The sequence below is a fragment of the Amblyraja radiata genome, chromosome 3 (genome assembly GCF_010909765.2).
Source record: "Amblyraja radiata isolate CabotCenter1 chromosome 3, sAmbRad1.1.pri, whole genome shotgun sequence".
NCBI lineage: Eukaryota > Metazoa > Chordata > Chondrichthyes > Rajiformes > Rajidae > Amblyraja > Amblyraja radiata.
In genome coordinates, this window is record NC_045958.1 from 34228575 (window position 1) to 34253797 (window position 25223).

Consider the following 25223-nt stretch of genomic DNA (forward strand, 5'->3'; position numbering starts at 1 on the left):
GGGGTTTAAGTCCCGCGGGTTTGGTGATGAGCTTGGATAGCGTAATGGTGTTAAAGGCAGAGCTGTAGTCTATAAATAGTCCATGTAGTCTGACATAGATGTCTCTGTTATCCAGATATTCCAGGGATGAGTGTAGGGCTAGGGCTATGGCAGAGTCCGTGGACCTGTTGTGGCGGTAGGCGAACCGCAGTGGGTTTAGGTCGCTTGGTAAACTGGATTTAATGTGTTCCATAACTAACCTCTCAAAGCATTTCATGATGATGGAAGCAATAAGCTATTTTATTTGGTTGTTAGCCTCATATCATGTACCCATTTGCTCATATGTTATGGTAATTGGTTCAAGCACACTGACATTGTTTTCTTCACTTTAAATTTAATTCCTGGATTAAGAGGCAAGAGTGTTTAAGTGTCATATGTGCCGTCAGGGGAACAATTAAAATCCTGCAGCAGTATAGTAGGGCTGTAAAAGCAATACACATAGATTATATATAATCAACAAAAAAATCAACAATTTAATAATCAAGTATTTATCATAAAATATATTTGTAAAACATTCATAATTCATATGTTTTGCAGGTTTGAGAAAGATTATCTATCTTGTTGCCTTATTCGCCTGCGGGAAAGTCGCAGATCATTTTGTTGGAATACATGGTTAAGATAAATTTGCAATCAGCGTGTTTGAACGAAATACGGGTGTGGCGCGCTAGGACCAGTGGAAGTCTTTTTTTTTCTCTCTGGTGAATTTCTCCAGCGGGGGTGGGGGTTAATTGAGTTACCGTTAGAGTTGGAGGTGGCGCTGTAGCCATCTTAAGGCAAAGATGATTTGAGTGAGGAACAGCGCTCACTTGCATTTACACAGGAACACACAAGACCTACATAGATGTATGTCATAGACAAGGGCTGCAGACTACAGCTGCACCAGGGGTAACACAGCAGTTCACAATTCAACGGAGTACGTCCAAAACCAAAGGCATTGACTGCCGCTTAATCCAATTATTTCTCTCTTCATCTGGTTTAATCATCAAAAAGCCCGGCTAATTTGCGATAGGAAGGTTCACAGCCGAGAGCGGACACCGTGCTTGCGGTAGGATGGGCGAGTTAGTTAAGCGGGGGATAGACCTGTGAAGATCCACGCTTTATTTGACCGCTCTGAAATTAACAAGAGAAGTCAGTGTGAGCACTTGGAGTGAGATTTCATTTAATTTTTTGCTTTAAAAAAAAAACAAAAACAAAAAATATGGGTCGAACAACGAATTGGTGGCGGGATCTTCTCTTCGCTGTGGTGGTGTTTCTCGGGGTTGGAATCCCCCTTTGCAGAACCTTGACGTACACGAACCACTGGGCAGTGAGGATAAACGGTGGCTCCGAAGAAGCCAATGCGATAGCAAGTAAATACGGATACAGAAACTTGGGACAGGTAAGGTGCATCCCGAGCTATATACTAAACGGCCAGACCGCACGCCCGGTTTCCTTTTTGTGTGTTTTGACCGCATTGTTGGGAGTAGCTGAGAGCGATTTGTGATTTCTTACTTGCCTGGCAAGATTTCGATGTGATTTTCTCTGTAAGAAGGCGAACTGTTTCAGCGTTCATTCACACGCATCTGGTGTATTGCCTGATCCGAAGAACTTTTTTTAGTCGAACCCAGCAAGCCGTTCAGAAGCAACACAACTTTGTTTGCTATGTTTTATTGAAATAAGTGTTTAACGTTGGATTTATCGTTTAGGTTTTTCGTAGCAGAGCGTAAGAGCGTAAATCTTTTATCGCGCCTTCACTGCTAAATGGAAAAAAAAAACACGAAACGATATTTGGAAACATCTATTCATGTCGTACCGTAATGGGAGCGAGTTAAATGATCACAACTTGTTTTGCATTTTAAGCAATTGCTTTGAGGAGGCACAGGTGTCTGTGCGTCCGGCTGGCCGGAGATGAGACCCGTCCCGGGCCAGTGGGCCGCTAACAGCGCTCAGCTCGACTGAGCCCGGTCACGCTGATGGCTCTCTCTCTGTCTCGTATTCTGTTCCCATGTTGATCTCTCTGTTCTTAGAAAGGCGCGGAGGGAGTGGGTTATGGAGAGTTGCCCGGGGTGAGGTGAGGGGGTTTGAGATACCCGATCAGTCTTTGGCGACCTGCTGTTTCTCGGGAGAGATCCAGTCCCCAGCCAGACCAAGCCTGAACCGGGCGGTTCTTTCACTTCCCCGCTCACTGCCAGTTTAAGGGGCGAGCGGCAGCAGGACATCGCCTGCACTTCAGTTCCGCCCTTAAAGGCCAAATCTTTCTTTTCATGTGTGTGTGTGTGTGTGGTTTAAATCACGATATTTAAACGTTTTGATTCTCCAAAGTTTGCATGTACTCCGGAAGGATCCGGTGGAAATCCACACAGCTCTCCAACTCGTGCAGGGACTTAGGAATTTGATTTCAGTGAGTTTTTTACTTGGCAAAGCTTCCCATTTACACACCTGCATTGTTTCAAAGAGCAATGTTCCCACCGGCCCCAGTGAAGTTTAAACGTCGCTTGTCCATTCACTCCACAGATACTGTCTGACCTGCTGAGTTCCTCCAGTTAGTTCTTTGCTCAAGATTCCAACATCTTCTTGTATCTCCATTTTGCAGCTTGAAACATTGTTTGTTCTGAATACACCTATTTATGTTTCCATGGATCTCCCTTGCCTTTCATTGATAAGAGATTGAAATGTCTGCGGCTGTGATTAGAACTGGGGTAATGTTTAAAACTGTATTCGCACTTGGATAGTAAGGCTTTAATGGAGACGTATTCTTTTTGGGAGAAGATAATGGTTGAGTGCAGGTGAAGGAGGTAATAGAACCGGGCTATTGCGCGCAGTAATACAAAGGAAATTGTAGGAGAGCGATTAAAAAAAATATTTGAACTTCTATTTGTACTTCATTTCAAGCATCCCACAGCATTTGCAGTGAATGAAATACTTTGAAGTTGTTACTGATGTGTTATATGAAACGCATCAGATAATGGCAGATAACAAAGTTCTACTATGCTTTTCACATCTTGCATGTTTTTTGTACCCTTCCATGTCTCTAACTTCCTTCTCCCCTGACTCTCAGACCGAAGTAGGGTCTCGACCCGAAACGGCACCAATTCCTGCTCTCCAGAGATGATGCCCGTGCCGCTGAGTTACTCCAGCATTTTGCGTCTATCTGCACTTGGTAAATGGTTAATACATTTCTAATTCACTGACTCATTTGGATTGGAGATGGAGCAAGAGTGTTTCTTGTCTACAGAATCTGCTATAAAGGCACACCTCAAACTTAATCTTCCACCTAATCAAGATTGTTCTCCAATATAAACCACAAAGTGCTGGTGTAACTCAACGGGTCAGGCAGCAGCACTGATGACGTGAATGTGTCTGAAGAAGAGTCCTGACCTGAAACATCACCTGTCCATGTCCTCCAGAAATGCGGCCTGACTCGCTGATTTACTCCACTTTGTGTTTGCTCCAACATCTGCAAATGTGGTCATTATTCCCAATACTTTTTTCCCCCCAACTATTTTAATATTGTGCCTGGTTCAATGAGAGGCAATCTTCCGTTCACAAGCCTCCATTTTTCATTAGGTTTGCTTCTCGCTACTGGCGATTATATAATCTATCCATGGCTGGGGTGATGACGAGTAACATTCATGTCACACAAATGTCAGGTAATGATATCTGGCAGAAAAAGATCCATCTAGTAATAATAATAATGGATGGGATTTATATAGCGCCTTTCTAATACTCAAGGCACTTTACATCGCATTATTCATTCACTCCTCAGTCACACTCGGTGGTGGTAAGCTACTTCTGTAGCCACAGCTGCCCTGGGGCAGACTGACGGAAGTGTGGCTGCCAATCTGCGCCTACGGCCCCTTCGACCACCACCAATCACTTACACACAGGCAAAGGTGGGTGAAGTGTCTTGCCCAAGGACACAACGACAGTATGCACTCCAAGCGGGATTCGAACCGGCTACCTTCTGGTTGCCAGCCGAACACTTAGCCCATTGTGCCATCTGTCGTCCCAAAGTAGACATTCAATTGCATTGCAATCAGTCCCACAATCCCAATATCAAATCCTGGGAGTTACCATTGACCAGAAACACTGATCTGGGTGGCGCAGTGGTAGAGTAGCAGCGACCTTGGTTTGATCTTTACTATGGGTGCTGTCTGTACAGAGTTTGTATGTTCTCCCTGTGACTGTGTGAGTTGTCTCCTGTTTCCTCCCACACTCCAAAGACATGCAGGCGTGTAGGTTAATTGGCTTCAGTAAATTTGTGTATGGGCTGATCACTGGATGGTGCAGACTGGCAGGATGAACAGCTTGTTTCTGAGCTGTCTCTCTAAAGTGTAAAGTCTAAAGAATCTGAACTGGAGTAGTCATATCACAATGTAGCTACAATAGCAGGTCAGAGGCTTGGTGAGTAAGTTGCCACCTAAAACCTGCCCATCTACAAGGTTCAAGTCAGGAGTGTAATGGAGTACTCAATGGATGTCCCCCAAGGAACGTATAATATTCGCAAGCCCCTGCAGTGCCTCATTAGGGGGTTGATGGGCGCTATAGTGAGGACTGGATGAGTGAAGCTTCAAGATCATTAAGCTCTACACTATACAGGATATAACAACCTGCTTGATAGGCACCTCATCCACAACCATTCATTCACGCAGCCACAGATGCACGGTGGCAGCAGTTTGCGTCATCTACAGGATGCACTGTCGCAGCTCATAAGAGTCCTCGAGCAGCACTTTCCAAACCCACTACCTTTACCAGATAGGAGGATAAGGACAGCTAAGTACAGGTGTCAGAGGTTATGGGGAGAGGCAGGCGATTGGGGTTAGGAGGAAGAGATAGATCAGCCATGTTTGAATGGCGGAGTAGACTAGATTGGCTGAATTCCACTTCTATTCCTTATGACCTTAAAGCATGGGGACACCATCACCTGGAGGTTGTCCTCCAAGTCACACACCATCCTAACTTTGAAACGTATTGCCATTCCTTCATTCATTGATGTTGGGTCAAAATCCTAGAACTCTCTCTCTAACAGCATTGTGGGCATACCCACACTAAGAGGACTGTAGCATTTGAAGAAGGCAGCTCACTAGCACCTTCTCAAGGGCAATTAGGGATGGGCATTTGAATGATGGCTTGGCCTATGTAGCTCACATCGTTTGAATGAATGAAACTAAATGCAATGCTGGACTCTGCATAATTCTGTGCACTTTTCAACAGGATTGCAAGAGGATTTAAGCATTAGCCATTCATCCATCTGAAATATTCCTGGCAATCGTAGCTCAACAATTAGTGATGTTTCAGTCCCTAATTAATGTTGGCTTTATCTTAAATGGATTTGCTTGGTTATGACAATAGACAATGGGTGCAGGAGTAGGCCATTCGACCCTTCGAGCTAGCACCGCCATTCAATGTGATCATGGCTGATCATCCCCAATCAGTACCCCGTTTCTGCCTTCTCCCCATATCCCCTGACTCTGCTATTTTTAAGAGCCCTATCTAGCTCTCTCTTTAAAGCATCCAGAGAACCTGCCTCTACCACCCTCTGAGGAAGAGAATTCCACAGACTCACCACTCTCTGTGAGAAAAAGCTTACTCCTTATTCTTAAACTGAGGCTCCTGATTTCTGGACTCCCCCAACATTGGGAACATGTTTCCTGCCTCTAGCGTGTCCAAACACTTAACAATCTTATATGTTTCAATGAGATACCCTCTCATCCTTCTAAACTCCAGAGTTTACAAGCCCAGCTGCTCCATTCTCTCAGCATATGACGGTCCCTCCATCCCGGGAATTAACCTTGTAAACCTATGCTGCACTCCCTCAATAGCAAGAATGTCCTTCCCCAAATTAGGGGAGCAAAACTGCACACAATACTCCAGGTGTGGTCTCACTGGGGCTCTGTACAACTGCAGAAGGACCCCTTTGTTCCTATATTCGATTCCTCTTGTTATAAAGGCCAACATGCCATTCGCTTTCTTCACTGCCTGCTGTACCTGCATGCTTACTTCCATAGACTGATGAACAAGGACCCCCAGATCCCGTTGTACTTTCCCTTTTCCCAACTTGACGCCATTTAGATAGTAATCTGCCTTCCTGTTTTTGCTATCAAAGTGGATAACCTCACATTTATCTGCATTAAACTTCATCTGCCATGCATCTGTCCACTCCCCCAACCTGTCCAAGTCACCCTGCATTCTCATAGCATCCTCCTCACAGTTTACACTGCCACCCAGCTTTGTGTCATCTGCAAATTTGCTAATGTTACTTTGAATTCCTTCATCCAAATCATTGATGTATATTGTAAATAGCTGCGGTCCCAGCACTGAGCCTTGCGGTACCCCACTAGTCACTGCCTGCCATTCTGAAAGGGACCCGTTAATCCCTACTCTTTGTTTCCTGTCTGCCAACCACTTCTCTATCCATGTCAGCACTCTATCCCCCAATACCATGTGCCCTAATTTTGCCCACTAATCTCCTATGTGGGACTTTATCAAATGCTTTCTGAAAGTCCAGGTACACTACATCCACTGGCTCTCCCTTGTACATTTTCCTAGTTACATCTTCAAAAAATTCCAGAATATTAGTCAAGCATGATTTCCCCTTCGTAAATGGGACCAATCATGTTACTGCTATCCAAATGTTCAGCTATTTCATTTTTTATAATTGACTCCAGCAACTTCCCCACCACTGGTGTAATGCATTGGTTTATTATGCGAGAAGGATTTTGCTTTCAATATGAATTTTAAACTGGATTGTGAGATGTGTATTATATTTGCATAGTACTGTTAATGATTGATCATTATAACTGCTTTGAATATAACTTTTTTTGGTAGAATCAATTATTACAGATCTTCAATAAAACCCAATATAATTTAAGAATTTCCAGTTCACTTTAGGGAGACAAGCACAGAAAAAAGTTTTCCAATTGGATTGATGTAAAGAGTTTTCATTATTATTGTACGGTCATGTCTTTTTATTCATGTGTGGAAATTTGATATGACAAGGGCTTGTGTTTAGTTCCCTGAGACGGTGTTGGTGAACCACCGGCTTGAAACAGGGCTTATAATTGAATGGCTTTCTAAGGTATTTGAGAGAACTCTTTGCTCAAGATTCCAATATCTTGTATCTCCATTTTGCAGCTTCAAATGTTGTTTGTTCTGAATATACCTATTTATATTTCCATGAATCTCCCTTGCATTTCATTGACAAGAGGTTGGAATGTCTGTGGCTGTGATTAGGACAGGGGTACTATTTTAAACTAGAACTGTATACACACTTGGATAGTAAGAACTCTTTACAGTCAGTAATGCTCCTGTGAGTTTGGTATTGCACTTAAGTCAGTAAGTTAGGAAAGAGAATTTCCTTCCCTAAGGAAGATTAGTAAAGCAAGCTTTTGTTTTGAAAGTGTTTTAATTTTGTGGGTGCCTTACTGATGTTAGCTTTTTAATTAAAGAATTATTTAATTAAAACAAAGTTCCCAAAGTAAAAGTGAGATCCAGATGAATGAAACCAGGAAAAATTGGATAATTCATCTAGATTTCAGGACTACTGGTCCTGTAATGCAACCATTATGCTCAGATTCAATTAACTATTCCTTTATGCTAAGAGGCATGAAAACGCAGTTTGTCATTTTTGAAAAGTGTAAGGGTTAAATTAGATGGTTGACATAAAGCAATGAATTATTCTGTCATGCATTATTTTTGGTTTTAATTTTTAATGATCAATAAATATTAAAATAATAAATCATTCATAAATGTATACCTTATGTAAATGAACTATAAGAAGAACGTTAAGTGCTTGTTTGTGAGTTCAGAATTGCTGATCGGTGTAGGAAAATATCTCAATTCCTCCATTTCATAAAAGGGGATGGTTTCCTCTTTATATTAGAGTAAAACAGCTTTATTAACCTACACTTTAGCCTTGAAGTAAAAGCTAAAAATCTTAATTTTAAACACGATTCAAAGTTTGTAAAAGTTTTTATTCCTGATATTATATCCAGCATATGATTGATTAAAATAATTTCAAGTGTTGTTTGTCTTGACATTTTTGTCCTGGTTTACTGTCTTCCCATTTATTCTGTGGTATCTCCCTACTTTCCTTAGAGGGGAGATTTGGAGCTCAACTAGAACTCTTCTGCCCAATCTCTCGTTATCTAACCCAAAGCAAATTGTGCTCCAGATATGGAAGCTTGTGCTCAGTCAACCAAAACCACCCGTAAACTAATTTCCCTTCCCAGATAAAATCTAAATATTTGACGCAGGCACAAGATTTGCACTTTGTTTTCTTGCCCCAGTCATTTGTGATCAAACTCCACCCCAGTTTCACTGTGACCTATGTGGTAATTTTACTTGAAATATTGTTTACACTGGGATCATTTAGATGTTATTTTAAATTGGTTCTGAGTCAAAGTAAGTGTTGAATGATTAGTCTTTGGTTAGGCAACATTTGGAGTATTGTATGCAGTTCCGATCATCCCATTATAGGAATGTGCAGAGGCTTTGGCGAGGATGATGTAGGGATTAGAGGGTATTAGCTAAAGGGAAGGTTGGACAAACATGGTTTTCTCCAGTTGATAGAAGTTTATCGTCTATTTATAAAATTATGATCAACATGGAGAAGGTATACAGTTAGAACCTTTTTCCTGTCTGAAAATGTCATAGACTAGAGGGCTTAACTTCAAGGTCAGAGGGGGAAAGTTTACAGGTGTACAGGATGTATCTGAGAGTAAAACAGCATTATTAATTAAGCTACACTTTAGTCTTGAAGTAAAAGATTAAAATCTTCATTTTAAACATGATTCATAGTTCACAGAAAAGGTTTATTCTTGATAATTATTATATCTATTCCTGATATTTATTTACACTGAGAATGGCAGGTGCCTGGAATGCATTGCCAGGGATGGTGGTAAAGTGGGTACAGTAGTGCCATTTAAGATGCTTTTGGATAGGCACGTGGGTAAGGAAAGGTATAGATTATAAGCAGGTAAAAGTAATTTGTTTAATTTGTTGTCGCGTTCGGCGCAGACATTGTGAGCCCAAGGGCCTGTTTCTATGTTGCACAGTCCTATATAGTTCCTCAGCTACTGTAGCTGATGCTTGAACTTTTAAATTTAGTCTACTATAGACAATTAAAGTGTGCTGTGACTGAAAGTGAAATGGGAATATTTAAATCCAGTTTCCTGTTCTTGTGGTTAGTTGTCTTTTGCCATTAAGCAGTGTGATATAGTATTAAGCTATTTGATAAATCATTACGAGTAGAAACCTTAAAATCATCTACCCCATGGCTCCAATACAATTCCATAACTTCAGTTAAAATTTGGCTTGGTAAGGATACTGACAAAGTGAATTAATGTACACAAAGGGCACAAAGTGCCAGAGTAATGCAGCAGATCAGACGGCAGAGAAGACAAATAAAGTTGGCTTGACGAGAAAAGAAAGATGACATTTTGGGTCGAGACTTTTCTTCAGACTCTGACTTCAGAATTAACATAGTCTCCACCTTTGGGTTTAAACAGAATTCGCAATTGTTGGGAGGGCCTCGTTGAGCTTTCAGTTCTTCAGGTTATCTTCGTAGTCAATTTAATATGGAGAGTCCTAAAGGTGTGATGTGGGAATATCCCACAGTTCAGTAAAGAAGTGCAATGTGGAGCAAACTACAAATTGCAACTAGTCTGTATCCCTACCACAGTCATCAAGTCAGTCTTGTGTTTCAGCACTATGACTGAATGTTGACCCTGATGAGCACAAAGCAGAAGAGAACCATGTGAATGAAATCGGCAGTTAAGAATTTAAAACTGCAAGCATTCCTACATTCAAATACTGTGAAGTGGGCATGTGATGTGACTTGCCTCCACCATATATCTGAATGAAAGTTATGATGCGTGTGCAATTACTGCTCCTGCTATTTGACCCATTTTGGCCAACAAATTCTGTTGACAATGCAATGAAGATAAATGTGTTCAAACTGTAGATGTGTTTCTTTGAATGCAATTGTACAAAATCCACAAACTTCTATCTTGGGGGTGTTGGGGGAGTCCAGAACCAGGGGCCACAGTTTAAGAATAAGGGTACGCCATTTAGAACGGAGATGAGGAAACACTTTTTCCTCACAGAGAGTTGTGAATCTGTGGAATTCTCTTCCTCGGAGGGCGGTGGAGGCAGGTTCTCTGGATATTTTCAAGAGCGAACTAGATAGGGCTCTTAAAAATAGCAGTCAGGGGATATGGGGAGAAGGCAGAAACAGGGTCCTGATTGGGGATGATCGGCAATTACCTCATTGAATGGCGGTGCTGGCTCGAAGGGCCGAATGGCCTACTCCTGCAGCTCTTGTCCATGGGCGCATTAGTGTCCTCTGGGTGTTCCAGTTTCCTCCCATATCCCAACATTTATAGGTTCATTTACCCCTAATGTGAACGGGTGATCGATGGATGGTGGGTCAAATGGCCTTTTTTCGTGCTATATACTTAAACACGAGTGACAAATACTTTCATATCTGACCATCTAAAATAGGGGATTAATGATGCTATTCACTGCTTGATATTCTGATCTTGATTGATATCAGAAGGTCTTTGCCCTGTTTTACCATTTCTTTCAATGATTCCTTAAAACAAAAAGTACAATTTATGTGGCCCTTCAGTAACAATCGAATTGCAGGTATTGGCCATGTTCATGATTTTTGTTTTGTTAGTCTTTCCTAAACTCCCTCACTTTTTTTTTTTTTTGAAAATCCGATATAACTTGGATATCTTTACTTTACTCATTGTCATCTACTTCTCCCACACCCCTCCAGTTTCTACCACTTATCAATGCATAGGAGCCTTCTCCAAGAACACGAGCAGATGCCTAGGAGTTGATACCTCTGTTTCATCCCTACCCAACTACCTATCATAATATCATACAGCCTTGTCCCATATTATGCACCCAAATCTCCTCGAGATATTGCCTACTTTGAAGAACTCTTTCCTCTGATTGGAGTTCTGGAGACCCTCTCACTGCTTCCCCCTCTGTGGTTCTTGTTGCTACCCCCCCTATCATTTGCCAGACGTTGTTCCACCACCATCTCTTTTTCCAGCTTCTTCACCCCACTACAAACAGTCGGAAGAAGAGTCTCAACCTTAAACATTGCCTACCCGTTCCCTCCATAGATGCTGATTTTCCTGCTGAGTTACTCAAGCACTTCTTCCTCCAGATCATTAATGTAAGATTTTCAAGTTTGCTGCTGATATTTGTCTCAATGGAAGGGAAAGGGCATGTTGTGAGGGTACCATTGTGATTCTGCAACAACATTGAGTGATTGGGGGGGAAAACATGGCAAATAGAATTTAATATGGGTAAGTGTGAGGACTTCAGTAAGAGGAATCAAACGGTGGAATACAATCTAAATGAATGCAGTTCAGAGGGATATGGGTGTCCGGGTGCATGAATCATAAAAAGTGAGCAGATTGTGCAAAAAAGTAATTAATGACCACAATGCTTGTTGCAGCCTTGTGAAGTGGTTGGAGTTTAAGAATAAAGATGTTTTGTTACCCTAGCACAAGGTGTTGGTAACGCCATTCCTGGAAGATTGTGCAAGTTTTTTGTTGCCTTGCATAAAAAAAAATACTGGTATGGAGGGAATACAAAAGAGATTCACCAGACTAACTCCTCAAATTAGAAGGTTGTCCTATCAAGAGAGGCTAACAATTTGGTTCTCTATTACTCTGAGTTTAGACAAATGAGTTGTGACCTTATTTAAGATCTTAAGTGGGCCTGACATGGTAGATGTTGGCGTTTTCCACTAATGGGAGAGTCATGCGCCAGGGGACACAGCTACAAAATCAGGTGCTGGTCATTTAAAGCTGAGTTAAAATTTATTCTCTTGGGAAGATTGTGAATCTCTGGAATCCCCTGACCCAGGAGATCATTAGATGTATTTAAGGTTGAGACAGATTTATACTAGAAAGATTAAGGGTTATGGGGAACTTGCACAGAATTGGGACCAGCATAGATCAGCCATGGTTTTATTAACAATGTTGTTTTGAGGGATCCAGTAGGTGGATCCTGCTCTTTTTCTTCTGGTTATTATTTATGCCTTGAACTAAAGAGGAATACATGCCCCTCATTGTTAATTATTGGGAAGTTTGTAACACCAGCTTGTGAAAAATGTGATTATCTGTTTGAATAACAACGATGAGCTTGAATCAAGTTTTCCAGTGCTTTACTTTGACATAAATTGTATAGAGGACTATGAAACATCTCAACCAAATAAAGACTTGGCTAAAATACATCAATATTATCAATATTAAAAATATATTATTCTATTTTATCTAGCCTCTGTCCAATGACATTGTGCAGAAAAGTTTATTTGTGTATTTTCAATTATGTACCTCAATTTGATTATTTTGGATATCTTCCATTATTTCATGTTCTTGTAGCTATTTTCTTTAAAATATTACTATTCTGCAAAAATTATATAAATAAGTGACTGCTGTTGCTTCTTTTCCCAGAAATCAAATGTTTTGAGAATAGTTAATCTGCATGTTTCCATTGAGCTCACCCTTATCTTTCTGCTGTGACCTCTAAACTAGAACATGTGACGTAATGAGATGCACAGTGTCATGTTTAAAGCTGCTGTGTGTTGTAAATCATTGCATGTTATTTATTAACATTTGCAGAATACTCAAATGGGAACAGTACTGGGGTGTGTTGGTGAGGATCGCATAACTCGCTTTCTTTATTTAGTTAGGGTAAATATCACCTGGGCATTATTTCGTATGATTGGTTCCCCATGATAGTACCTTGCAAAATACAGTGTTATGTCTGACAATAGGTTACCAACGCCGGCACATGAAAAGTTATTTGTTCTGATAAATTGCCGGAGACATTGGAACTATCATAGATAGGAAATGTTTAGAGGGATATGGGCCAAATTTGGGCTGGTGGGACAAGTGTAGATGGGGCATCTTAGTAGACAGAACATTTTGTGTCCATTGTATACCTCCTGTCCTTTTTCTCAATTTAAAACAACTTTCATTTATGGGCACGAAGTGCTGGAGTAACTCAGCATGCCAGACAGCATCTCTTAAACATGGATAGGTGACCTTTTGGGTTGAGACCCTTCTTTCATTTTTGAAGACCCTCTAACTTTGATTTCTATCTAGCAAAGCCTTAAACAAGTATAGAAATAGGAATGGAAAAACAATGGCATGAAGGTAATGGTGTACAGGTAGGAAGCGAAGGTATAATGGGAAAAGATTAGCAGTTGTGTTTATCCTTAATGGCCCTGAGAATGTGGTCAACCACTGCAGTTCCATATGCTCTGACCTCCCCACCATTGAAGGGATCTATTGTAGTCACCAAAGATCCTATAGGATCCTATAGGATCTTTGGTAGTCACTGCCTCAAAGGCAACAGCATCAGACCCACCATCCTGGCCACACACTCGTATCACTGCTGTCATCGGGAAGAAGGTACAGGAGTCTGAGAACTGTAATGTTCGGGAACAGCTTCTTGCCCATAGCCATCAGGCTATTAAACACTACCTCATAAGCTATGAACTACAATAGACTATCATTATTATTGCACTGTTATTTTTTTTCTGAGTTTTTGTTATATTGTTTATTATGATTACATATTCTGTTGTGCTGCAGCAAGTAAGAATTTCATTGTTCTGGGACATTTGACACTAAAACAACTATTGACTCTTGAGAATGGGATGCCATTCAGTGCATTGTGCCCATATTGGTTCCTAAACCAGCAAACCCATTAATCCTATTTCCTGATAGACATTAAAAAGCTGGAATAACTCGGCAGGACAGGCAGCATCTCTGGAGAGAAGGAATGGGTGACGTTTTGGATCGAGACCCTTCAGACCTATTTCCTACATTTCCCTTTCCCTTATTCTCTCCCTCTCTCAACCTCAATGACTGTTATTTGTCTGAAAAGTAATTATACTTCCAAGTTAGGAATAATGTGCAAATTGTAAAAGAGTGTGTAGATGCCAGAGTTCTCTTGAACTCTTGCCCCAGTCTGTAGTTGTAGTAAGGACAGATTTAGGAAGTGCTTTGGAAATACCTAGGCATGAAACCGCTGTGCATTTTGTCGATTACAGCTGCCAGCCATCGAGTTTCTCATGGAAACTTTCCAGAAATCACTACAAACATTATATTGGCACTGCCTCATTCATCTGAGCTCACAGGAGGTTGGAGATGAAGTTATTTATAGGAGGGTGGTAGCAAGATTACTTTGCAGCTCGTTTGAGCAGTTTCCAGTCATGAAGGATTGGAAGAGAAAGGTCAAACCTTTTTTTATTTCCTGCACAGTTAATTATTAAATCCATATACGAGAAGGTGAGCAGGAGCTTCCTTGGTAATAATACAAAAAAACAATTTGATAACTAGATTGAATATCATTCATGCTGCACATCAAATTAAATCTAAATTATGATGTCTGATTTCATTGTAAAGCAACAAGCAGTATAAGCGATACAGTTGTCTATGACTGCTAATTGTACCCTAAAACTAGTGAAGGATGCTGCCTCTGCATTTTAGTGAACTGTGCATTGAATGGTCTGTTGTGGGGACTGCAGTCATCTTTGTGCATCAACTATTTGTTTTGTTATGGTTTAGGAGAACAGGTTATAAATTGGGTTTTACGAAGATTGCAACCAGTGACCTTGACATTTGTTATCATTTCTTGAGAGCTCTGTCAGTTGTCAAACTTAAAGATTGAATTATCATTGTTGAAGGTTAAAATTATGGGTCCATAATAAGGTGATTAAAATTCCCGGTAACATTGAGTGATGCTTTGCATCCCTTCCCTGAAGAGCTTGGGCATAACAGCATATGATGGGGGAGCAGTGTATGGCACTGCAAACTCGGTGTTGGGGTCAACTTGAATTCCCAAAGGTAATGCTCAGTTGGACTTGAGATATGTGATTACGCAGTTGAAGTCGTTAGGAAAGGTTTGGAGGGATATGGGCAAGGTATAGCCAAGTGGGACTAGTATGGTTAGGCAACTTGATCAGCATACATGAGTTGGGCCGAAAGGCCTATTTGTGCTGGATAGCTCCATAACTCTTGAGTGGGTTGAGTCTATTCATTATTTTCTGATAGTGTTGAATGTTATAGCAGAATGTTTCAGATATCAGGGTGCAATACTGTGACTCTTGCATCCATCCAGTGATCCCAGCAATCCTTCAAGGTCGAGAATTTGCACTTTGTCCAACCTTATCTATTGCACTCTACACACGATCTGGCCGACATTGGTGCAGTCATTTCGCCGAACACTTGCCCTCTGTCCGCCAAGGTGCGGACACAAGGTGTGGAGCTCTTAGTTGTAAATCCTCCTTCCCATACTGATTTTTCTGTCCTTGGCCACCTCCATTGCCAGAGTGAGGCCACGTGTAGGCTGGGATAACATCACCTGGTATTCTGCTTGGGTAGTTTGCAACCCAATGGTATGAACAGTGAATTTTCAAATTACAAGTAATGGCCCGCCTGCACCCCCTCTTTCCCCAACACTGATCTGCACACATTTAATCCACCACTCCAGTCACCCTGCTCCTTTCCTCTTCTCCATGCAATATTTTCACATCCCCAAATCTGGAATTTCTCTTGTCCTTCCTCTTTCCCCTCGCCATTCCTTTGCACCCATATTCCCCCCCACACCCCCTCTCCTGGCTTTACATTTCACTCATTTTCATTCCTTTCTGACACCCTTTGACTCCTCACCTCCAGCCTTTCAGCCTTTGACACTTCACCCATATGTCACTGACTCTCCAATGTCAGCTGCATCCACCTGTCACTTGCCAGGCATTGCCTCACCCCCACCTCTCTTCTGTTTTGCTCTTTCTCCTCTGCCCCCCCGTCCCCCTCCATTCCATCAGTTTGAAGAAGGGTCCTGATATGAAACTTTGTTGATCCATTCCCTCCACCAATTCTGCCTGACCTGCCGAGTTCCTCATTACTTTGTTTGCCTGGTTGATGTTTGGACAGGCTGTGACCTGAGCTTCTATTTCCAAATGAATGTAATGTTTGTCTTTGTGTTCCCAGAGCACGGTGATTCACACACGCACACGCACACACAGATTAGTGTGACTTTGTTACTCGGTATTTTTATGACTAGATAAGGCATGGTAAATGCTCGTCCATTAGGCAGTATTAAATTGAAGAACTGAGGCAAGGCAACTAGATCACCCAAGTAGACTTTGTTTCCTGCTCCCTATTGTCATTAGTTGATGTTTTGTTTGCTGTAGAATATGATTACCACATTTCAGCATCAGACTTTCAATCCATATTGTGTCATGGCTTGATAGCGAATAGCTCAATAGAGGCTTTGACTACATTTCCTCCACATATGCTGCCTGACCCATTGAGTTTTGTGGCTTATAACATTTGTTTTTGCTCAAGATTCTAGCACCTGTAGTTCCATGTGTCTATGTTAAGGCTTTCTTGGTCTTCTACTTGAAGCTATTTTTTGTGCTTTTTCAAGGACCAAACCTGTATCATTGCAACAAATATTACATCCGGACAATCCACGTTGTTTACAGATCACCAATGCAACAAAGGGGTTAATTTCCCATCTGATCAAATATACCAAGATGCTTTAGATAGATCAAAGGAGCAATTTTGTCGTAGCTCTGGCTCGTAAGCTTAATTATGCCCATGAGCATTGGCTCCATGTGTGCTTTCTACATTTTTTCAGATGTGTCCTTTCACTGATCTTTGGCAATCCTGGTAAGATCCTGGTTCTGTTGCCAGTGAGCAGGGAAAGTTCCATTCTGCTTGGGGTCGACGATGATCATGTCGATAAGTATGTCAAGCTTTCAGTAAATGCTTCATCAATTATGTAGTCTATTTGCAGTTAAAGTCAATAGCTCATGGGTTTGGAATTGGCTCATCTGGGGCTCTGGCTTTGACTGTTTTTCTCATTGGGTTTTTGTACGTGCAGTGTTTTCTTATTCTGTATTCTTATTTTGAATGCAGTGGAGTGGTGAATTATTTAAGATAAACTTGTGTGAAACATAAATGTTATCTCACTTGTCTTCAAGCTTCTGTGGAGTATTTCTTGCCTTTGAGCAAATCATTCTCCAGCAAGGTTTGTCAACTACTTCCATATCTTTTAGTAGTGGGTCGGATGACAATTGACGACCACATGGTATAATTATTAATTTCGCTTTCGTTGTTTCAATCCCTGGCCTTTTGACATTTTAAATATCTCTCCTAGAGAAACAAACAACTGCTGTCATGGAAGCTTTGTCAATTGTACGTGAAAGCATGATCTTTAAAACCAAACTCATGAAAGGTTAATGGTTTCTTTTTGTGCCGTGTTGTTCTTTCTTTCCGTGAAAGATAATCCTGAAGGTCAAAATAACATTTGAGATCCTCTAGATTAAATTAAATTGAATAATTTATGCAAGACACACAAAAGGATGAGAGTTTTAATGGAGCCATATGAGTTAAACTCGTTCTTTTTCCTTTACAGATTGGGTCCTTGAGAGACTACTACCACTTCTACCACAGTAGGACAATGAAGAGATCAACAATTTCTAGCAGAGGAACACACAACTTCATCTCAATGGAGCCAAAGGTGTGCAGACGCTATTATTCTTGTTTCTCTCATTTCAACAGAGGTGAAAAGCTCTGGTTATGAAGACGTGTTGTTTAATAATTAATTAGTAATGTCATACGAGGAAATGTTCTGAGATTGCGTGATTAGTTTGGAAGAGTTGACACATTGTGTGGCAAATGAAAGGGAACAATGTTGCGGACTTGATTAGATTTGGGGAGTGTTCACTAGATACGAAGAATAGAGTGATCACCATGCAGAATAAAACGTTCATTGTCTAATTAATTAAAGTGACATTTGAAAACTAGGTCAAATAATTACACATTTCTAGAAGGGCTCACATTGTAACGTTTGATCTGAAGTAATGGGCCAAGGTTTGCTAATCAGCAGATGAAGTGCAAAGATAATTACAGTGCAAAACCCAATCAAGTTCAAACTTAGGGTGGTGCAGCTGGTAGAGCTGCTATCGGTGCTAGAGACCCAGGTGCGATCCTGACCTTGGGTGCTATCTGTGTGAAGTTTACAAGTTTTCTCTGACCATATGGGTTTCTTCTGGGTGCTCCGGTTTCTTCCCACATTTCAATAACGTGCGGGTATGTAGATCCAAGAAACTGTAATTATGGTGGCCTTAAACACGAGTAGCAGGATAATGGGTAATGTGATAATGGATATATTCAGTGTGGAAACTAATCCTGGAATCTTAAGTATAATTATTGATGTGTACAAGAAAGACACAGAAATTGCACAACTAATAACTTTTATCCCTCACTAAATAAAGGATAAAAGAGCCAAGGGAATTTCTTTAGTCAGTGGGTGGTAAATCTATGGAATTCATTGCCACTAACGGCTGTGGAAGGCAAGTCAATGGATATTTTTAAGGTGGAGATTGACCGATCTTTGATTAGTAAGGGTGTCGGGGGTTAGAACAAGGGGTCACAGTTTAAGGATAAGGGGGAAATCTTTTAGGACCGAGATGAGAAAAACATTTTTCACACAGAGAATGGTGAATCTGTGGAATTCTCTGCCACAGAAGGTAGTCGAGGCCAGTTCATTGGCTATATTTAAGAGGGAGTTAGATGTGGCCCTTGTGGCTAAAGGGATCAGGGAGTACGGAGAGAAGGCAGGTACAGGATACTGAGTTGGATGATCAGCCACGATCATATTGAATGGCGGTGCAGGCTCGAAGGGTTGAATTGCCTACTCCTGCATCTATTTTCTATGTTATAGGGAGAAGGCAGGAGAATGGGGTTGAGAGATAGATTGGCCATGATTGAATGGCAGTGTAGACGATGGGCTGAATGCCCTAATTCTGCTCCTATAACCTATGAATTTATGATATTTGACTATTGAAATGGCCATAAAATAATTGCCAAATTTACGACTTAATATTTAATTGAGAATTGTCGTTGTAATTAATTTTGTTTATGAACATTTGGTATTCCCTAATTTTAATTAAATGAATCTGTTAACTAAACCTCAAGTTAACGTAAAACCGAGAAATGGGTTTTGGCATAAAAACTCGCACCTATGGATCCACATGCAGTGAAGTATTAGTAAAATAGCACAAACTGAATCTGGATCTGTGTCCAAAAGCACATCAGCAAAGTTGGTTTTACTTCCAGTGAATCGTTAACAAAACATGAGGCATCAGAACTTTTTCCTAGGAAGCCGTCGGAGTTTCAAAGCACATCAGGAGGTATGATATGAATCAAACTAACTGAAGAATAGTTCTCAGTATGGACCAGGGATTAGGATCTCTGTCTTTCACACTGTTGCCATCTGTCTGTTTATAACTTTCAATCCCTTTATCAATTCCCTGTGTCTTGGAATTGATGATCGACAGCTGGATTTTAGAGCAGCGCATTTTGCACATGCTCGGAGAATGAGAAAACTGAATGTATCATTATTTAAATGCAACCTATTTTCCAGCATGAAAAAGGTCTAAGTTTTATTTTGAAGGACTAATATTCCTTCATCCAGATCATTTTCGTCACATTTCAGTATCTCTTGTAGATGTGGAAACTACTCGGCAAAATCCAATCTTGCAGGCTTAATGGTTCACATGTTAGTACAAGTCAAGGTCCTGTTATGGCTCGAGAGTCTGGAACACCAAGTTCTTTAAATGACATCACCATAAGGCTGAGTTAAAGAGCTGCTTAAAGTTGATAAAGCAAAAACTGCTGCAGGTGCTGGAAAAACTCCTCGGGTCAGGTAGCATCTACTGAAAGAGAAACTGAATAAATGTTTTGGGTTCAAGACTCTCCATCACTGAAGTTGTAATTTCCATACCTCCTCATTCCTAAACTGTGGCTTTGACCTTGGTGCTCCACCCGCAAGCGACAACATGACATAGTGTCAGTTAGGACTGACAGATAAAACATTAAACATTAATAATAAAACATTATAGTTTAAACATGTAAATTAAAGAAAATAGCAGAGCAAAAGGAGGCTACAGATTTTTGGTTATTGAGTAGAGCTACTACTCGTGGGGGAAAAAAGCTGTTTTTATGTCTGTATGTGGCAGCTTTGACAGTCCGGAGTCGCCTTCCAGAGGGAAGTGATTCAAAGAGTTTGTAGCCTGGGTGAGAGGGGACAGAGATGATCTTACCCGCTCACTTCCTGGGCTTTGCAGTGTACAGTTCGCCAATGGCGGGAAGGTTGCAGCCAATAACCTTCTCAGCTGATCGTCCGATTTGCTGCAGCCTCCGGATATCGTGCGTGGTGGCTCAGTATTCCACAGAGATCTTTACTTTCATGACTCTCTTATCTGCTCTTCCATTTCCACCAACCATTTCCCATCCTACAGCCCTTTACGTGCAGCTGGAGGAATGTGGCATTTGTCCTTTTACCTTTTTGTTTTCCGCCATCCTAGCAGGTAATTGCTCACTTCCACTTTGGAGAAAACAACTGCAGATTGGGTGTCTGCTTTGTGGAGCACCCAAGTTTAGTTTATTGTCACGTGTACCAAGGTACAATGAAAAAGCTTTTGTTGCATGCTATCCAGTCGGCAGAAAGACAATACATGATTACAATCTAGCCATTCACAGTGTTCCAAGTTCATGAATCCTAATTCATTTGCAAGGGTATTCCTGAGTTTCCTGTTGTCTGCCATTTTAATTTACTATCCCACTCCCCCTTTGACCTCTGTGGGCTTCTGCATTGTTTTAACAAGGCTCAATGCAAGCTTCAGGAACAGGATCTCTTCATATCTCTGCGCTTTGTAGCCTTTCGAGGTTCTACCAATTCTAGAATGTCCGGCATCTTGTACTCTGGTATCAGAATTGGCCATTTCTTCTATAGGTCATCCATCTACAATACTAACTCAATATTTCTCATTCCTTCAGTTCAGCAGTTTGAGGCTTTTATTTTTTCATGTTCATGCTCTCAGTGCCCTTGGTTAACTTACCAACTTCAAATATAACCTCTTCACAGCTGTCCCAGACTTCTTCCCTTTTTCTTGTACATCCCTACCCCACTCACTCTTCAATAAAACAAATGTGTGTTTACTCGCAAAATAAAGACAGTTTGAGTAACTCAGTGGGTCAGGTAGCATCTCTGTAGAATATGGATAGATGATGTTTCTTTGATTTGAAATGTTAACTGTTTTGCTTTCCACTTTTCTTTCAATGGGTATCATTTGACCTGCTGAGTGTTTGTAGTACTTTGTTTTTGTTTCAGATTACCATCCTCTGCAGTCATTTAACATTTTCAAATAATATTATCCAAATGATAATATAATATATCAGCAGAATTAACTCTACTGGCTGAAAGGTGAGTCTGCATGGAGGCTGAGTGGAGGCCTGTTGGAAGTTTATAACATTATGAGTGGCATAGATAGGGAAGCCAGTCACAACTTCTTGCAAGGGTGGAAATGTCAGAGACAAGAGGGCATAGCTTTATGGCAAGAGTGGCAAAATGTAAAGGAAATATGTGGGGCAGACCTTTTCCACAGAGTGGTGGATGCCTGGAATGTGCTGCCAGGAGTGGTGGTGGAGGCAGATACGATAGTGGCATTCAAGATGCTTTTATAGAGGCACGTGTATATGCAGGGAATGGAAGTATGTGGATGACATCGAGACAGTGGAGATTAATTTAACCTGGCATCATTCATGTGGTGCACTGTTCGATGTGTTCAAATCCATTGCATTTCATTGGTGGGGTTTTGGTACTAATGTGGTGATGATAATATGGTGAAAGTAGTACATAGCAAAATAATGGACTTCATGTTTTTATTCAAAAATTATTTTGAGACTTTTTATATTTTGATGTTTGTTTAATTACATCCTTGACTTTGTAGCCTGTGTAATTTTACAGTGTTGTGCTGAAGTCGCCTATCTGAAATGTTGGTGTTTTGAGATTGAATATTGGTTCCTGTCTCCACTGTTGTAGGTGGAAGGAATAAACAACTCCACCTGATCAGATGCTAAGTGACTTGTGAACTGTGGTCTCTGTGTATGTCATCTCATTGCAATGTCAGGCAGTGACTTTAATCAATGAGCAGTTGAGATCTTTTGTTAGTCTCCGATGGGCATGGGAAAGAATAATTACTGTAAACTTTGTAGTGATCCTTTAAAAAGACCCAGAAAGATTTGCTTAGAATGCCTGTTCACTGTGTTAGTGATTGTCAGCCTTTTTAAAAAAAAAATAAATAAATAAAAAATAAAAAGTTTTTTAAACCTTTGTCACCCATAATTGAGCATCTGTTTTTTTCTTTAAATAACATAACAATAGTCATACAGTGTGTAAACAGACCCTTTGGCCCAACTTGCCCACACGGACCAATATGTTCCATCTACACTAGTCCCACTTGACTGCTTAGGCATGAACCCCTCTAAAGCTGTCCTACTCATGAACCTGTCCAAAATGTTGTATTGATTTGGGTATTTGCGACGTAGTTAATTTAGTTGCAGCCGGATCAACGAGACAGAGGGGCGTCTGCGTGTGTGTGTGTTCGTTCCCCCCTCCCATTCCAGGGTTCAGAGACTAACGGTCAGCTTGCACCCACCCCAGATGTTATATAAAGGCCTTGGACACAAAGTAATGAGAACTGATAGTAGGCCATCTTGTTTTACAAATGTGCTGAAGTTAATTTTTCCTTTAGCAACATTTTCCTGTGGATGCAATGGAGAATTGTGTCAACTTTTTCGGCGACTGCCGTAGGACTTTTGTCTAGTCACCTAAGCATCTGGTAAGAAGAATTGTGATCTTCAACATTGCTCCAGAAAATCTGTCTTTGCTGAACCAAGTCCCAAAATGAAGGTCTTTTATGTGGATGATTACAATTAATCAAGTGAGCATTTGGAGTCATTGAGGCATATAGCACAGAAAGAGGCCCTTTGGCCAAACTTGTCAATGCTGACCAGATACCCTATCTAAGCTAGTTCAATTTATCTGTGTTTGACCCATATCCATAGAGACCGTTCTCATCCATGTATGTGTCTGTCTTTCTAAATGCTATTATTGTACCTTCCTCAACTATTTCCTCTGGTAACCTGTTCCATATACATGCCGCCCTCAGAAGTTGCTCATCAGATTTTGATTAAATATTTCTCCCTCGCCTTAAACCCATGTCCTCCTCTTGTTCCTGATTCCGCAACTCTGGGTAAAAGGCACTGCATTCATGATTTTATATAAACTTCAAGATCCTCCTCCATGTCTACAAAGCCCTCAATGGGCTTGCCCCCACCTACATAAAAAGTCTTCTCACCCACCACTCCACCTCCAGGCCCCTCAGATCGGCCGACTTGGGGTTGCTGAATATCCCACGGTCTAGGCATAAGCTCGGGGGTGACCGCGCCTTTGCGGTTGCAGCCCCTAGACTGTGGAACAGCATCCCCCTTCCCATCAGAACTCCCCCCCCCCCCCCCCCCCTCGACTCTTTTAAGTCAAGACTAAAGACTTATCTATACTCCCAAGCCTTTCCTGGCGTCCTCTGAGTGAGGGCTACATGTATATATGTATGTAGTTTGTTTTGTTGTGCTATTCTTATAACAAATGTAAAGCACTTTGGCCAATGAGAGTTGTTTTTTAAATGTGCTATATAAATAAATGTGACTTGACTTGACTTATGGACTGCTTTCAGATCATTCCTCAGCCTTTGAACGGCAAGGAATAAAGTCCAAGCCTATCCATTCTCCCGCTAAGCTCAGCCCCATTAGTCCTGGCAACATTCTGTAACAGTAGAAACACAGAACTGCAGCTGGTGGCTTATACCAAATTTAGATACAAAGTGCTGGGAACCCTTCTTCAGACTGAAAGTGTAAGTGTGTGTTTGGTGAGGAAAGACCAGGACCAATCAGAACCAGCCACAAATTACCTCTGGCAGAGCAGTGCCTCATAGGATCATTGTTCAATAGAGAACATGTGATCTCAAGAAACAATATGGAGTACTGTGGAACTAGTAAAATGGCTAGGGAGGGGAGAGAATATGGGTTGAGGTTATGGGCCTGTCCCACTTACACGACTTTTTCGGTGACTTCCGGCAGCCGTCATTGGGTCATTACATGTCGCCGGGGTGTCGCCTGTATGGTCGTGAGTAGTCTCCTCAGTCACCCAAAGAGTCGTAGTGTCTTTCTGGTCGCCGCTGGCTTTTCAACATGTTGAAAATTTTCGGCCACCTGCAACGGCCTATGTCGCCGAAACGACATATGTCGCCACCTGCAACGGCAGTCGCCGAAAAAGTCACATAAGTGGGACAGGCCCATAACCATTGCTTAATTCAATGTTCATGCTGCTGGGTTGTAAGCTGTCCAAGTGAAATATGAGGTGCTGTTCCTCCCATTTGCATTCTGGCTTCACTCTGGCAATGTCTGAGGCCCAGGACAGATGGGTCAGTATGGGAACGGGCAACCAGGTGATCCCGTAGGCCTAGGCGGACTGAGCGTAAGTGTTCAGCGAAATGTTCAGTGAGTCCACGTTTGGTCTTGCTGATTTACAGGAGCCTCCATCAGGAACACCAGAAGCAGTAGATGAGGTTAGAGGTGGCACGTGTGAACCTCTGTATAACCTGAAAGGACTGTTGGGGGCCCCTGAATGGAGTGGAGGTATATGGGTAGTTGTAGCATCTCTGGTTGCAGGGGAAATTACCTGGGAAGTCAATGGCAGGGGTGGCAATGGATGTGTCAACCAAGGAGTTGTGGAGGGAGCGGATCCTGCAGAAGGTGGAAAAGGGTGGAGATGGGAAGATGCATTTAGTGGTGAGTTACTCCAGCACTTTGTGTTTAACATCCTGTAAATCCTCTCTACACTCTATCCAGCTTAATGACATCCTACCTACAGCAGTGTGACCAAAACTGAACAAAAACAAAATCTAAAAGTTGCAAAATAGTGCAGGAGTGTGACAACTTGCGTGTTGTGCCAGAAGAGAATCTTTTATTGTCTGCCACAATCATTTCACTCTTATACTTGTATATGATAGTAGTCGTGCTATGATTTGACTGGTTAACGCACAAATATATTCAAAGATGTATTTCGGTGCATTTGACAATAAGTTCAACTAAATTAAACTGAACTAATCTAAACAACTTGAGTGCATATGTCACCCTTTTTAATATAGCAAACATTTGAAAGAACTTTGAGTGTTATCAAACATAACTTGCATTAGGTGCCTAAAATGTCATGTCATTCCAAATTTGGTCAAGGAGAATTTTTTTGGGAAAGCATTA

At 41.3% G+C, this 25223-nt stretch overlaps 1 protein-coding gene across 5 annotated transcripts in view; it reads left to right on the forward strand.

Moving 5' to 3' along the window:
* Nucleotides 1-772: 772 nt before the first annotated feature.
* The window catches only part of pcsk5 (proprotein convertase subtilisin/kexin type 5), a 270823-nt gene continuing 246372 nt past the window's right edge, over nt 773-25223 (forward strand). The window contains exons 1-2 of one of the 5 annotated variants that reach the window (XM_033017565.1): nt 773-1417; nt 17476-17580. In XM_033017565.1, the coding sequence (XP_032873456.1) occupies nt 1238-1417; nt 17476-17580 (285 nt within the window). In that variant the 5' untranslated portion in view covers nt 773-1237. The remainder of the gene's footprint in view (nt 1418-17475; nt 17581-25223) is intronic. The other 4 variants (XM_033017566.1, XM_033017568.1, XM_033017567.1 and 1 more) reach the window with 4 other exon arrangements.